Raw genomic sequence first — 15,816 nt, forward strand, 5'->3', positions numbered from 1 at the left:
GTGAACAGGAGGCTGCACTTCTGGAGTGGAAACATGAGACTATGTTGCCCCACACATGACTTGCTGTGGCAGATCTTCTTCGTTAGCCTTCACTGAAGGCAGCACTCCAGCCAGCGTGAATATGACTGTATAATAACGTTTCACTTCCCTCATGAGCTATAGCAAGTCCTCCCCACCACACACACTTCTCTTCATCCACATGCCCTAGGGCTCAGTAGCTGTCTGCTGTGGCCCTGCATGGTCAGAAGCCCTCCTCCCTGTGAGCACTGCTGTCCTGCATGGAGGGACGCTACTCCAAGATCCCGAGGCAGCTGCAGTGTGAATTCACTCCCAACACAGCAGTGATACAGTCACATTGGTGTGGCATTCACCTCCCCTAGTTAGCTCCCCTGAGGTGAGTTCTTCGTAATTACGTCTCCATAATTATTTCCTTCTCTAGCGTGGCAGCAGGGAGGGACATGCTGCCCCAAACACCGCGGGAGAGAATTCCGTGTTACCTTCTGCCGCCGTATGCCTGGTGCTTGTGGAAAGCCCAGAACGACAGGGAGAGGGAGGGCAGGAAAAGAACCCAAAGGTGTGTTCCTTCAACACCTTCTGCTTGACACTTGAGCCCTGGTTTTATGATGGTCAAGTGTCAGAGGGTACCAAGTTGCAGGGTGAATCAAAGTCTATATTTAGGAAGAACAACTGGAAGCTATGACAGGAATTCCCTTTTACACTTCACTCCTCAGCAGAGTCCCAGCCTGGAACAGCTCTCAGTGTCGTCCAGGCTGAAAGCATCGGAGCTATTTCAGACACATTAAAAGGATCTCAGTCAATACCTCGGCTGGTAGAAGAAGGTACCTCTTTCAGCTTCGAAAGGAGGTGCACGTACTCGCTTGACGGTTTGGAGCTTTTCTTATATAAGTAAATAAGTAAGATAATCTTGAAGGGGTCAGTTCAAAACTTGAAAGATCCTTATGAAAACTCTTTATTAACTGCTGCCAGGTGACTACAATAGTTGTTGGTTTCTGCTTATTTTAATGTCTTGTGCAGTCTATCAATGTATTCAGAGCAGATTGTTGCAGTTATCCCTTCATAGTCTGTAGGGAACTTTAAAGATTTAAAACAAAGTCACTTAAATGCCTAGTGACTCACAAGAAGAGTAACTGTGTATTAGCTCGAATACTGTAGTACATAGGTACATACTTATTGTTTTCTGTATGTTTGTTATTGCTAGTGAAATACTACATGGGGGTTTTGATGGTAAGAGAGGTGTTATTTCACTGTAAGCTTAACAGGTAACTGCATTATAGAAAATGTGATCACGTTTGCCTAAATCATGTTGTAAGTTTTTGTGTAACAGGCTGGAAGCTACAAAGTGGGGGTTTCTCTTCTTTCTTCGTACTAGCTGGGTCTCACAGCAGTGAAGTTTTTCTCAAAGCCCTTTAATAAGATAATACACTGCAGTTCTGTGTCCAAATTACCCGTTGTGCTTGGTGCCGTGAGTGAGGAGGGGGAAAGGACAGCTTCCAGCTGGGGTGAGGGCTTTTTCTGTTGCCTGGGTGCTACTGTACATCTCTTGTGCAGATTACAAAAGATGGCATTATGATATCTCATAGTATTTAAAGCAAATTGAATAAGTCAGCTTGTTATCTTGCTGCAGCCTTGTCAGAAATTATTTTTAGCAGAGGGACGGAAGATAGGTCCTTTGTTTTACAAAGTTTGTTTTCAGAACAATGAATTATTTCACTGTAGTAGCCCTGTGTCTCACAAGTAGTCCTGTTCATGAGTACTTTCACTGCGAAGCAAGAGAATTTGCAGGGGAAGTCTGGCATAAAACAGCTCCAAACAGAACTAATGTTGCCATTGCTTTCTAAGTTTGGCTCAGCATGCAGCCCATAAAAGGTAAAAGGTAAGGTGTGGGGAGGCCAAAAAGACACCAGGGAATGCAAGCTGCGTGTGTTTGCATTTCCCTGGCTGTATATGTGTGAAATCCTGCCATGGAAATGAGGATGAAGAGTGAATTTTTTTCAAGTATGCAGAGCTGATTGGAATGCCAAAAATAATTTAATACAATCAGTGCAGCACTCTTGACACTGTGATGTGAGGCAAGAGAAAAAGGAACTTGTAAAAATGAACTAATCACTTCAGTAATAGATTAATCTGTAACCTAAGTTTTGTTTTCTTGTGGCTGATGGTCAGTATTGCTCTGGAGGGAAACTTGGGGAAGGGAGGGAAGGGGAGAGAGCTGGAGAAGATTGTCTATTTTTACTCAGTAGCTGCTGTTGTCCTGATTTCTCTGACGGTAATGAGGACAGCATGAACTGGTAGGAAAATTGCCTCCTCCAGAAGCAGTGCTGAACAATTGTATCATGCATCCGTCTTTAGGAACTGGTGTCTGATTACAATAATTTCAGACGCAGACTTCTTGTGAACCTAGAATGCTTCACTGAGGAGCACTAACACCGTGCTTGTTTTCAAGTTGAGATTCAGTGCAAATCCTTGCCCGTTTAGCTCTAAGTGGCCCAAGAAATTGCAATGCACAGGCACACAAGATGGAGAAATACATCCTAGCATGAATTTCTTTGTGACAGTTTTTAGAAACTAGATCCACAATGTTTTAAAATATTTTATATTAATTTCCTGTGCTTTTGTTTCCATTTTTTCATTCTGATGGGAAAGAGGAGAAGATGATAAGAAAAATTAATTAAACTTTTCTGTATTATGAGTGTTATCTTTCCAATAAACTGGGGGATTTTTTTTTTTATTTATCTTTGGAATACAACTGCTGGATGACAGCACAGTTAGTTCTGTGCACTGTAAAAATTTTCAAAAAGGAAAGAGATAGAGTACGGTAAATCTTTTGGCTTTTTGAAATTGTGCAAATTTTGTCATGACCTTCAGTGGCTGAGATTTCATCCCCCCAAATGAATTCTGAAGTTTTTTAAAACTACCTCTGATTTTAATCACAACATAAAACTCACTGGAAGCATGATGTTTTTGTTTTGCATGTCGGGATTTTTTTTCTGATTTATTAATTTAGAGGAAACAATTTAAACCCAAAGCAACCTCTGAAGGTGATGTCCTCTGGCTTAATGCTGTGTTGGTTTGGAGAGCACTCTTTACAGCTGAGACTGCGATCAGAGGGGGACCTCTAATGGCCGTTCGTTTTTACTTTAAGTTCTGCTCAGCATTGTACACAGATTTAAAGCCGATGTGAGAATAGGACAGAGCAAGTCTTCCAGGCAGCTTCCGTAATACCATGTCAGGATGATATTCCAAGCTGAAGCCAACCTACAATTCATCTGTAGTTTTCTTCGGTGCTGCCTCCACATGACAGTTATAGTCTTTGGAGTGCTAAAGCCTTTGACCCACTTTTGATTTCCCTGTATATTTCTACTGTTCTTTCTTGCATCATTTATTACTTTTATTAATATTTTTTTTCTCATCTCAGGTCAAATGTAGCAGCAAAATATGCTGTATTTTGGTTGTGATCAGTGAGTTTTGTGGTGAACTCGTTTCTCACCTTTTAGTATTACTTTCTTATTTTGTATTATAATGGTTAAATAACCAGACTTTGGTGGTCTAGTCCAGTAAAAATCTTAATTCTCAGTGAAAGAATAAAAGGCTGAGATAATGTTTCAACTAATCTGGTAATAAAATTTCTTGCTTTTTCTCTTTTTTTTGTCTTTAAAAATCTTTTTATTTTGGTGTATTTCCCTTTGCTATAGTATATTAGTATTGTATCAGTCTGTATTTCTCTGCCTTCATGAAATTAGATGGAATACTCTGTTCTTTTTTATCTTATTGCTAAAGAAAATTGATTAATCTATACGATTTAAAACTTTGAAGAGAGGCTGCTTTGTGGCTTAGCAATTGTCAAAGAGAATTTACAATTTGACTATCTTGATAATTTTCTTTCTATAGGCATTAAAGATTTGCAAGGTTTCGTGAGTCAGAAGATGGTTATGTATACAGTTTTCAGTGTTTTGTAGCAAGTTATGCTTTATTTGAAAGAAGTTTTAATCTGAGTTCTAATAATTCCCACATACATACTGTGACAGAGATCATAATATTTGTTTGTTGTCAAATGCTTCCCGTAATTCTTAGTCATTTTGCAATGCCATTAAGGTTTGAGAGATTCCTTATCTCTACTCATTATTGTTTTTAATGTGAGAGAGCTCCATTTGTGGCTATGAAAGATTAATTGGAGAAGCTCAGGTGTTCTGTTTCCTTCTGATATTCAGAAGGAATAACTAAACAGGTCTGAAACTGAGCTGGAAACAGGAGCTGGGCAGGTGAAATGGATACCTGTCAAGAGGCAGCACGGGTGAAGTTTTAGCTTATCTCCCTTAGCTATCAGAATGTCAGAGCCTATAACACTTTCCCATTTTGCTTGCAGGGATAAGCCTCTGTCTTAAAAATGTCAAAACAGCCAGCGTCACATGTCAAAGCCATTCAGGTAAGAGACAGTATTTATGTTTCTAATATAATGAAATAAAACATCTCAACTTCCATTGCTTGGCAAACTGCATTTTTGCTCAGGCAGAACACCATAGGAGTGCTAACTGGGGATTATTCTTTTAAAGTGAAAAGCTTGGTGGATATGAAAGCACTGAAAAAGTTTGACCTGAAGAGCATCTTATCATCTGAGCTGATAAAAACTGGATCAGATAGGTTGGTTGATGGCTTACATGGTCCTTCCCGTGTTAAGTTGTGCCTGTTGGTGGATCAGCTAAGCAAAACACAGGGATACGTCTGTGTAAGTGATCAGCATTATGAGTAAAACTAATTCTTGAAACTATTACATTTTCCACAGAGTTGAAAGAATGCTGGAAGAATTCTAGGCTAAAATGATGACATAGGTATTGTGAAGTTTTTAATGTATGCATTCCTTTCGGAAGAAACCCTTCCAATGTTTGTTTAAGAAGCATTTTATTTAAAAGCCAAGCTAAAATGACAGAATTGTTGATGTTTTCGATTAAAAAATTGTATGTCACATACATACCTCCTCAAGTGGCACATGCTCATGAGGATAAAGTTGGTTATTACATAGTTGTAAAAGAAACAGATGGAGAATTATCCCAACATCATCATGAAGTGGCATCATGAAGAATATACTTAGCTCATGCTATCTTCAATACTTGACAAAAGGCCAAAATATCTCCTGAACTGCAGAACTCTACAGAATTTGTATATGTTTTGTAAAATCCACTTGCAATAAAATTTTACTACAAGTTCAGGTTCCCTTGAAATTACATAGGAAAGACAAAATGGAATTTCTAATATCTGTTCTGTCCTCTGTTTCCTCAAGATAATACTAATTCAATGGATTGGAGTATGAAGAAGATTAATTACCCAGTGGCTAGACAGCATACTGAAGGTGCAAGGCACTGTAAAAATGCCAATTTTCTTTCTCATCATCCACCCTTCTGGAACAGGCATACAAATCACTGTACTCTAATTCAGTTGAAATTAGCATCAGTTTGCCATTGATTTCACTCAGTTCAAATTTTCATCCCTCTTTTATGTAGGCTATGGAAATGTTTGTATGATTAATGAAAAAATGTATATAATTTATAGCTCAGAAGTATTTACATTTTACATTTAAACTCCATAGGCACATACAAGCATTTTAAGGAATTAATTTGGTTTACTTCTTTCCTTAAAGAAGTAGTTATAGACTCCTTTTTATTTTTATGATGACTTTCCAACTTCTGAATGTAAAAAATTGCTTCTAGTTCATCCATTTTAAAAGTGCATTAAGTTTAAGCACTAAGTTTGATATTTTAAGAAACACTAATTTTTGCAAAGGTAATTTGAATCACGAGGGAAATTGCAGCATAAACTTGAAAATAAATGTATTAAACATCGTGTCAGAGGTTGCTCCACCAGGAAGACCTGCCTTTGAATTGACGCCTAGTACATTTTGAGCACTCCAAGAACCATGACTCAAAATGTCACATTACTTTTATACATTGTGATTCATACATTATGATCCTTTGCTGTTATGTGCTGTTATAGTAGGACTGACATCCCTTGGAGAATATACATCACACTGCAGCAATGAAAATGTAATGACACTTTACTGACTGAAGTATTTCATGGTACTGGGTGTCAGAAGTGGCTTCTTTCTGACCATACGAGGTGTGTGCTGAAGTCTGCGCTTGCCCACAGCCACTACAGACAAATGTGGGAGAGTTAAAGGTAGCAACTGGTTCCCAAGAGTATTTCAGGGCAATAGAGGACCAAAGTACTGTTAATTCCTGCGAGCATTGATTGCCAGCCTCCGCCTCTTGGTATGTAAAAGGCTGTGTACAGCTCTGGCTGGAAGTTATTCTGCTTACAAGCAACACTCTTGGCTTTCCCCAGAGGTGAGGATCAAGGGTTCCCTATTTTTTTTTCTGTATTACATTCAGATTTCTATTTTCTTTCTTTATTATTTTTTTAAATGGAATATGTTTATACTAAAGTGGTTTTCCAGCTTATTCAGTCATCCTTCTGGACAGCTAGGAATGGTTGTGACGATGTGAAGAATTTATCCATATCAGTCTTGGCTGTGCGAGTTGTATCCTAATCTGGGTATCCTGTCTCTATTAAACAGAAAGAAGAACACAAACAAATAATAAATACGAGTTTAGTTGAGTCAAACCAGCAATATATGTGGTATGTCATGCTTACAGGTATTGTTGCTTCGGTCTCTTCAGGAAGACCTTAGTAGAGTACATCGGTATGTATATCTACTCGTTATGAAAACTGTAGTGACATCCAGAATATGGTAGGCACTTTCCAAAAACAAAGGAAGAAGCAAAGCCTATAGTTTTAATAATTAGTATGATTGAAAATAATAATCATACCTAGAAAGTCTGTCTAAAGCAATTATAATTTAGGATTTCAGGAGATTGGACCAAACCCCCTCCTGTTTAGCATTTTACTGGATGGCAAGCAGACGAAGAAGAGATCACTGGGGCTCATATCTCTGTCCCAGCAGGCAGGTGATAAGAGCCTTGAAGCGTGTTTTAAAAACAAAGTTACAAACTTGTGCTGATCACAGCACCACGCAGTCCTTGCAGAGTTAGGCTGACGTACAGAATTTGGTCCACTGTTCACCCGTTACACGGCTGCTGATCCATGGGAGGGGACCAGCACTGGATTAACAGAGATTTACAGCTCAGGGCTTTGGCACCTCTGGTTAAGAACTGCTCGGAAATCAGTCATACTTTCATTTCATGCTAAAAATATTTTGATTTATAGTATGTGTTATCAGATTCAAACAGTTTAATTTTGTCTTAAAGGCAAAAAGATCCAAACAGTTTAATTTTGTCTTAAAGGCAGTTTGTTTTACCAAGGTAATATTTCATGTTTGTGTACGTCTTGTCCAAACTCCGACATGAATGCACTTACTGCACATAAAACAGTTCAAACCACTTTCCTGTGACAGAGATTGCTATGAAAATGCTGAAGAAGACCAAAGCGCGGTTTATTTAATTTCATTAGCAGTCTGGCACTTAGTGGTTCATTTCTGTTTCCTCAGCCATTTTTAGTCACAGTTGGTCTGTCAATCACGGTCGGAAATGCAAGGGATGGGTATCGGAATTACCGTGCAGTGCTATGCCCCGGGTGGCTCTGGGAGGCTGGCTTGTGCTTCGGTTAACTCCAAGGGGAAGGAATTCCGGAGTTCAAAATGCACACCAAAAGGAGAGAGAATGCCTAATGTTTCAACTCTGCAAACTTGTATGACCACACTAGCTGTAAAGTGTCAAGAAGTTTCATATTCCCCCCCCAAAAAAGCTGTCTGGAGGTACCAGAGCCTGGCAGGGAAGATGCTTAAACTTAAAAATAGCAAAGGCAGGTTTTTTCCACCCATAAATGAAATAATGGGTTAACTACTGGGAGGCTGAAAATGCCTGGTCTCCTGGAAACTTTGGAAGCACAGATGGAAAGTTTCACAGTAGCTAAACTAATGCTCAGTGGAAAAGCTTTATGAAATGCTGTCTGTAAACTACATGGCCCTACAGACGTTTGCCAGCCCCACTGAAATGGCAGCATCACCTCGCATAAATAAAATAATGGGAAACAGGTAAATAGAGTACAGTGAAAGGTGCTTATTTCTTGGCAGGTGGATTCTTAATTTGCTCAATGTTTGATTAGAGCTGTCAGAACACTTGTTGTTACTGAAAATGGTGGGCTGTTTTCCTGTGGTTGCCCAACCTGGGACACGATCTGCAAAACGATGATTTGAGCTGAAGGGTGGGATTATTCATCTTCATTTAATGCAAATCAGTCAGATGGTAAACTACAATAGCACAGCTTGTGTTGGAAGGTTCTCCACTTCCGCTCCATAACATTACCAATTCACCCCCCGGTTTTAGCAGTGGGAGTCATGATATTTCGATGACATTTCCTAGGAGCAGCATCTCTTCTGAGATCATGAGATAAAAATAGGTATAAATTGTGCATTTACTTCATCATGCTATTTGACTTTTAAAATAATTCAGTCTGGGTCACTCTGGGAAATAGTTACATTTTAGCTGCTCTTCCCTAAGCAATATTTTCTGCTGTTCTTTTCTCAAAAATCTTTACTTTTAAGGTATCTATTATCAGCCCCATTTGTGTTAGGGCTACTGGCTTTCTGCCATAGAAAAAATCAGATTGGTGCAATCATGTGGGTACCATTCTGGAGGGAGTTTGCTAGAGCCGGCAGCTAGTGGTCTGACCGGTGTGGGAGCCAGCTCAGCCTGCTCAGACCCATGTGCTCCTGCTGCAGACCAGGCTGGCGTGGCTAAGCAAAACCCATCAGGGGCTGGAGGGTCAGAAAGCCTTCCTGCCTTTTCCTACAGATCCTCTCTACACCAAGAGGTGTATTCCTAGGACCAAGGCATTACATTTGCAGTTTGTAGCACATGTGGGTAAATTTTGTTGGTAAAATCACATTTTGAGCACTCCTGCCTTAAGTTTGCTCCGAGCAGGCTTTCCATCCTAACTACTGATGATTAAACGAAGTGAGAACTGCTGTCACTGGGGGAGGGAGAATGGTCCCAGTTGGGTGTTATTGTAGGATTTAGGCCATTTACACATAAATGCTGATTCTGACACTCACTTTCTGTTTGACCTTGACCAAATCGAAGCAGACCCAGGTGCTTAAAGACAACTTTGGTGTCTAGTACTCATTTGTTTAAAGTCCAATGAAATCAGGGAGCATAAGACTAAAGTGCAGAACTTCAAAAGCTTTCTAGGTAGCTTTGTTTTTTCAATTTCTATCTTTAAAATGGAGATGAAAGCACTCCTCTTTCCCACAGGAGAGGTGTGATGATGTGATACATCGAAGGCTTAAGTGCTTGGAAACCACAAAAATGTCAATACACTTTTCCCACCCCTTCTGAATTTTGCCATTTACCAACTGTACGTTTATCTATCAGTCACATTTGCATTGTAATTTCCTTCTCACAGGCTAATATTAACATCCCAATGGGAGCATTTCGACCTGGTGCAGGCCACCCTCACAAAAGAAAAGAACTTACATCTGAAGAAGTGGAGGAGGTATGAAAAAAAGGGGGGTTGATTTTTTTTTTTTCCAGAAGAATCCCTGCCATTGATGGAAGAAAGCCTTTTGATCAATCTTACAGCACTGCATACCAATCTTAGGTACCACAGCTAAACATGCACTGATCATTCATGGAAATAAATGGCCACCTACTAGACGCTTCATGTATACATAGTTCTGGTTTTGATGCCAAGGCACTTACAGGAATATTTAAACTCTTTCAAAGCTTCAACAGCAGGATGATATTTACTGTCAGGAAAGAAAGCCAGGATTTCACCAGCAGTATTTATCTAGATGGCAGTTGATGGGTTACAGCAGGAAAAGTTATAGCAAGGCTTTGGAAGAATATTCTACTACCTGCTGCCCCATGGTGCGATTTATTGTTACAGCTTAACGACATTGCAACAGGTTTTCAAACCTGACACTTTATGGATTATTTATCAACAAGGAGAAATTGAATGTGAAGACACTTGCAAATTAAAAACAGAAACTGTGAAGCCATTTACCTGCATAGGGGTGAAAATACTCTATTTTAGATTGGATTCTGTGTTTTCGTGCTTATATTTTGCAGGGAGTATTTAACACTGAGTTTTGAATACAAAATTTACCTTTTCCAACGTTGATCACAAAAGTTATTATTAAACACAGATCTCATACTTCTGGATGATATTAAAGCATCGTATTTACCATGAGCTTTTATAATAAATAAGAACTAAAACCAATGGTGGAGAAAAAGGTAGTGGTAGATACTCCAAACAAGAAAAAAAGTCAGGTAAGGATGGGTGCTCATGGCTTCCTGGCCAGTTGGCTTGGTTTATGGGCCTTTATAATCCCCATATGAGAACTGGTCCTGCTGGGCCATGCTTCTCAGAGCCAAGGGCAGGCAAGGCTCTAACTGACCCGACAGAGCTGGGCTGGGTGGACTTGCTGCCATGCCGGTAAAGCAAAGCTGCTGTGGCTGGAGGGAGCCTTGCTCTCACACAGAGCAGAAGCCGTGATGATCAGGAGGGAGTGGATAGCCACCTCTCTCCATGCCTGCAGCGGCACTGCTGGTGATTCAGCCCCAAACAAGAAGCAGCCAGATTAGTTTTGGACAGATCATCAGCTCCTTCTGACCTGGTACAGGCACTTAAAATGGCCAGTTTTAGTTACGTAAGAGCTGATTCTTCCTTTTCTGTCTGAATCAGATTTTTTTTTCCTGAATTCTGACATATTTGATAGAAATAGTGCTCTGCTTGCAGAGAACCTTCCTGAGGAAATCAAACCGAGGCTGACTTAACTCTCAAGAAACTTCAAAAAAACTGAACCCAAACATACAAAGTGACCTTGAACACATATTGTAGCTTTCTCCCCTGGAAAGAAATCAAAGCATATTCTTTCTGCAGTGATTAAACTGTTGAAGAAATGCGTGGTATTAAGCAGAAACTAATATAGCATGTGTTCATTCTAGTAGTGTTTGAGAAATAAATGACTAGTGCTGATAATTAGATTTGCTTGGGTAATTAAATATTGCTGCACTTCTAAGTTACGTGAATACTATCTATGATACAGACATTATGGAATGAAAATTCTTGACCCCAGTTTTAGAGCCAATGTGCAACCAAACCAATGGGAGTAAAGACTACAGAAACAGATCTTGTAATATGAGTAGAATAAAAATGCAACCTGTGGACTTGTCTTTTCAGTTTTCTCATCTCGTTAAGTTTTGCAATAGAACCTGTTGGTCCTTCAGGGCAGCTTTAGACAAGTAAAACTTTTGCTAACAGTGCTTAGCATTTTTAACTATGTTTTAAAACCGTAGCAAAGGAGATGAGGGAAATATGGGTCTTACTCAAAGTTTTGGTGGAGTCACATGGGAACACGTATTTTTGAAAGTCAATGGAGCACTCATGTTAACATGGAAAGAAATGGGGGCTGGGAATTTCAGAAAATAACTCTTATTCAGTGAGAGCTTTTCCATGCATGTATTTGTTAATTCTGGTTGTATATCTAAGTCACTCTTCAGAACGGAAGGCCAAGGTCTGATCTCAACTGTGCATTGCACAGAGGGTGGGTGATATAGGGAGGGGTGCAGTCAGAACCAGCACACGCCTGAGATTAGAAGGGAAAGCTAACATCAATTTATGGAGCGCGAAATCTCCAAAACATGGTCACAGTTTGCACCATTTGTACTATGAGAGGCATGGGATTGTAGATGACTTGAAATGGTATTTCCGACATAGTATCTGCTGTGTACCAATAAGAACTCAGGGGCCGGGTTTTCCTGGTTATTCAGGTTAGCTAGCTGTGCAAGAAAACTGTCAAAGCAAACAGTACAAGCTCACGGCATCTTTCACTACTGATAAAATTTTGTGCATCCCTCCAAACACCTTCTGTGTCAATTTACTTATTCTCCTGCTGTGCTTTGCTGCTGTTTCAGGTTGGCAGATCATTATGCTAGATATTTGTGTATATAGTAGATGGGACTGGGTTACTGGCTGGGATTTTAAATGATCAAATAGAAACAATAGTATAATGTTATTAAATAGCATTATCTTGTATTAACTAATAGCATATTAGCTAAAAAGTGAGAAAAGATAATACAAGTTTACTAAGCCAAACGGTATAATTGTTGCTTCAGTTTTCTTGTATATGGTGATTTCTAGAAAGCTTTTAAAGATGAGATAGGAAGAAAATTCCAGTGTTCTAAAATTCCTTGTTTATTTGCTACTTGATGTTGCAAAAAGTCTGCTTCCTGATTAGCATGTAGTCCATTAGTCAACAGAAAGAAGAGGGGTTTACTGGCCAATAATATTTGACAGATAAATTTGGAATTTTAAAAATGAACTAAAATATTAAGAATTGACTGTTCGGAGTCAATACACGTTTCCAAAAAGGGTGGCTACTAAATCTATGAATTAACTCCAAAAAGCCCATCCCAAGGCGACATTCATAGAGTAATCACAAAAGAAAAAATAATTTCATTGTGAAACTATTTACCGTAAAGTATTAATTCATCTCTAAACCTGTATGCCAGCTTTATAAAATACAAAACAGGCTGGAACAACCTTAAGCTCCCTACTGAAAAACTATTCCTTCAAAATATCGCTCAGTCTGTAATAGAAATTGCCTAAAATGCATGCTTTAGCTCGCTTAGGAGCAATAATACAACTGAGGAAGCACCAAGGGCTGATATCCTGTGGTCCATCGGGAAATTAGCCGAGATGCTCACTATTGTGTAAATGCTGTTATTTAGCTAGTATTTTTACAGTGTCAGCAAAATGGCCATCACATGCTACCCTAATTTAAACATAAAATAATAAAATTGCAGCTGAGGTTAAGAAGATTTAAACATCCACTCAAGCTGATCTTGGGTCCACAACCTACGATCATATCTCTTCACCACAGCTGCAGAAGTGCATGATTTTTGTTGTGGGTTTTCATCCCCAACTGGCTGGCAACTATGAGACTCTGGAAGATACTAGATGATACAAATGGTTCTTCTGCTTTTTTCCCCTAAGCTGTGAAGGACCTGGGAGTTGCCTTTAATGCTCCAGTCAGTTAATTTTCTGATAATGGTCGGACATGTAAATTCTTAGTCATTTACAAAAAAGATCCACATTCCTCTGCATTGATCTATTTTTTTCCAGTATGTTTTTAGACATCAACTAACAAAATAACGTTTCTCTTCCTGTCCTCCCACCTCTTCTCCCCCCAGATTCCATCAGGATTCCATTTAGTATAAAAACATCCTTTCCCATTTCTGACCCATGCTCAGGCTCAAGAGATTGCTATTGTGGCAGTAAAGACACTGATATCCTTTTGTGCAGAGTGTTCCTGTTTCGACAGAGGAGGAGAAAGACAAGAAATATCTCCCAGGAGCTAAGAAACTTCCAGGTCCTGCTGTCAACTTGTCAGAGATTCAGAATGTAAAGAGCGAGTTGAAATTTGTTCCTAAAGCTGAACAGTAACTGGAATAAGCAGGTGAGTAAAAGAGAGGTTCTTTGCATGGTTCTAGGAGAAGCAGGCTGATCCAGAAAGCTTTGTATCAAAAACTGGCTTTCTAATTACTTCAAAGGACCCCAAATCACACCCCATATTTTAAAGACAAAATACTAGAAGATAAGTTCATAATCCTTGGAATTCTCTGTTATTCCAAACACGTAGCATATAGGAGACTATATTCGAGGATACATGTCACCCATCAACTGCCCTAACAAAAAGTGTATTCGGCTCTTAGAAGTATTGAAGCCAGCTCAAAACTACCAGCTTCTTGCTTCACAAGTACAGGTTGCACTTTTACAGAATATAGGGCATGTATTTGTATACACTAATCTCAAATAAATGTATTACGATGCAAGTAAATTTATTGCAGTGGTCAACAAGTAGGTCAAAAAAGCTCCTTTGAAATATTAGATATTTGGTATTATTTTATTTCTGTCATTCAAAACTGACGTGCTAATGGCTCTGAGTATTTGGTCACATGAACATACCCAATGCCACTTGTGGCACCCAAGGACTTTCTGTGCATCTGTGCAGGGCTCAGAAATATGACATAGTACCTTGGGGAGATGTATACTCCTCTGGTGTGGCAGCTGGAGACCAGGCAGGGACCCTCCAGCACTGCAGACAGCACCGGACACCTCTGGCTTGAACCACTGGTCTACGATAGCACCACAGCTCATACTTCATCTTATTTTGATCAGTGTCCAGATGGAGATCAGTGACGAGTGCTGTCCCCCAGAGGATCAGTACTGCTTAATATCTTCTTTAATGACATGGTGGGGTCAAATTCACCCTCAGCAAGTTTGCAGATGACACCAATCTGAGTGCTGCAGTTGACATGCCTGAGGGATGGGATGCCATCCAGAGGGACCTGGCAAGCTGGAGAAGTGGGCCTGTGTGAACCTCATGAGGTTCACAAGGCCAAGAACAAGGTCCTGCACTTTGGTGTATCAGTACAGGCTGGCGGGATGATGTGATTCAGAGCAGCCCTGTGGAGAAGGATTTGGGGGTACTGGTGGATGAAAGGCTGGACATGAGCCGTCAATGTGTGCTCACAGCCCAGAAAGCCATCCGTTATCGTGGGCTGCATCAGAAGAAGCATGGCCAGCAGGTCGAGGGAGGGATTCTGCCCCTCTGCTCTGGTGAGACCTCATCTGAAGTATTGCTTCCAGCTCTGGAGTCCTCAGCACAAGGAAGACATGGACCTATTGGGGCAGATCCAGAGGAGGGCCAGAAGAATGATCAGAGGGATGGAGCACCTCTGCTCTGAGGCCAGGCTGAGAGAGTTGGGGTTGTTCAGCCTGGAGAAAGAAGGCCCTCGGAAAACCTTATTGCAACCTTTCAGTACTTAAAGGGTGCTTGTAAGAGAGATGGGAGACTGTCTTTTCAGCAGTGTTGCAGCTGGACAAGGGGTGATGGTTTTAAACTAAAAGAGGGGAGATTCAGATGAGATATAAGGAAGAAATGTTTTACAATAAGGGTGGTGAAACACTGGCACAGGTTGCCCAGAGAAGTGGTGGATGCGCCATCCCTGAAAACAGTCAAGGTCAAGGGGGTCAGGGCTTTGAGCAACCTGATCTAGTTGAAAATGTCCCTGCTCACCGCAGGTTGAGTTTGGACTAGATGCCCTTTTTAAAGGTCATTTCCAACCCAGAATTTGATTCTATGATTATTTTATTTAAGCCATGATGATGATATTTTATTTAGAAGGAAATATTCACTTCAGCTCAGATTACAGAATTGTTTCCATATGATTTCAAAGAAGAACCATAACCCTCCAGTGTTCTACATTCTGTGACTTACATAAATTAATGATAATTTCTGTCCATGAAATTTATCCTCTGATTTTCTTTGAAAAGCCTGAGTTAGTAAAAATGCATCGGGCAGTTAAAATGAAAATTCGGTGGTAGACAGAAGTTTCAATAAAAAAAAAACTTTGCTACAATAAGAAAAAATTGGTTCTGTCACATAGTAGTCGCTTGAATTGCCAGTTTTGTCTATTGACACGAGTCCTTTTTATCATGAAGAGAGGCAGAGGAGCTAAGCTGAGTAGAAGAACATTATCTGGAATTTGCCACACTGAAACATAAATGAAGAACAGAAGAGAACAGAAAGCACTGCAAAAGGGTTCTCGGAAGACAGAGTTGCCGTGGACCAGGAATCTGGAAAGAAATGGCGTATAACCTGAGCAAAGTGCCCCAATACACACTGCAGCATTAACTTATTTTTATGTACAGCATAAATATGCCATTTAGAAGGAAAAAGTGTTTCGTTTTTTCGTGCTTCTACCCTGCTGTGTCATAATG

General features: G+C 40.0%; 1 protein-coding gene across 2 annotated transcripts; it reads left to right on the plus strand.

Annotated features, from left to right (window-relative positions):
* Nucleotides 1–728: 728 nt before the first annotated feature.
* Nucleotides 729–13,502, plus strand: SMPX (small muscle protein, X-linked). 2 transcript variants are annotated; one of them, XM_010132950.1, is made up of 4 exons: nt 729–839; nt 4,385–4,444; nt 9,433–9,522; nt 13,336–13,502. In XM_010132950.1, the coding sequence occupies exons 2-4, from the start codon at nt 4,406–4,408 to the stop codon at nt 13,474–13,476; spliced, it is 270 nt and encodes an 89-aa protein (XP_010131252.1). In that variant the 5' UTR covers nt 729–839; nt 4,385–4,405; the 3' UTR covers nt 13,477–13,502. The 2 variants fall into 2 exon arrangements, with proteins under 2 accessions (XP_010131252.1, XP_010131253.1); XM_010132951.1 differs by having other exon boundaries at nt 750–884.
* The last annotated feature ends 2,314 nt before the right edge of the window (nt 13,503–15,816 follow it).

Source organism: Buceros rhinoceros, unplaced genomic scaffold (assembly GCF_000710305.1).
Source record: "Buceros rhinoceros silvestris isolate BGI_N320 unplaced genomic scaffold, ASM71030v1 scaffold18793, whole genome shotgun sequence".
Taxonomy (NCBI): domain Eukaryota; kingdom Metazoa; phylum Chordata; class Aves; order Bucerotiformes; family Bucerotidae; genus Buceros; species Buceros rhinoceros.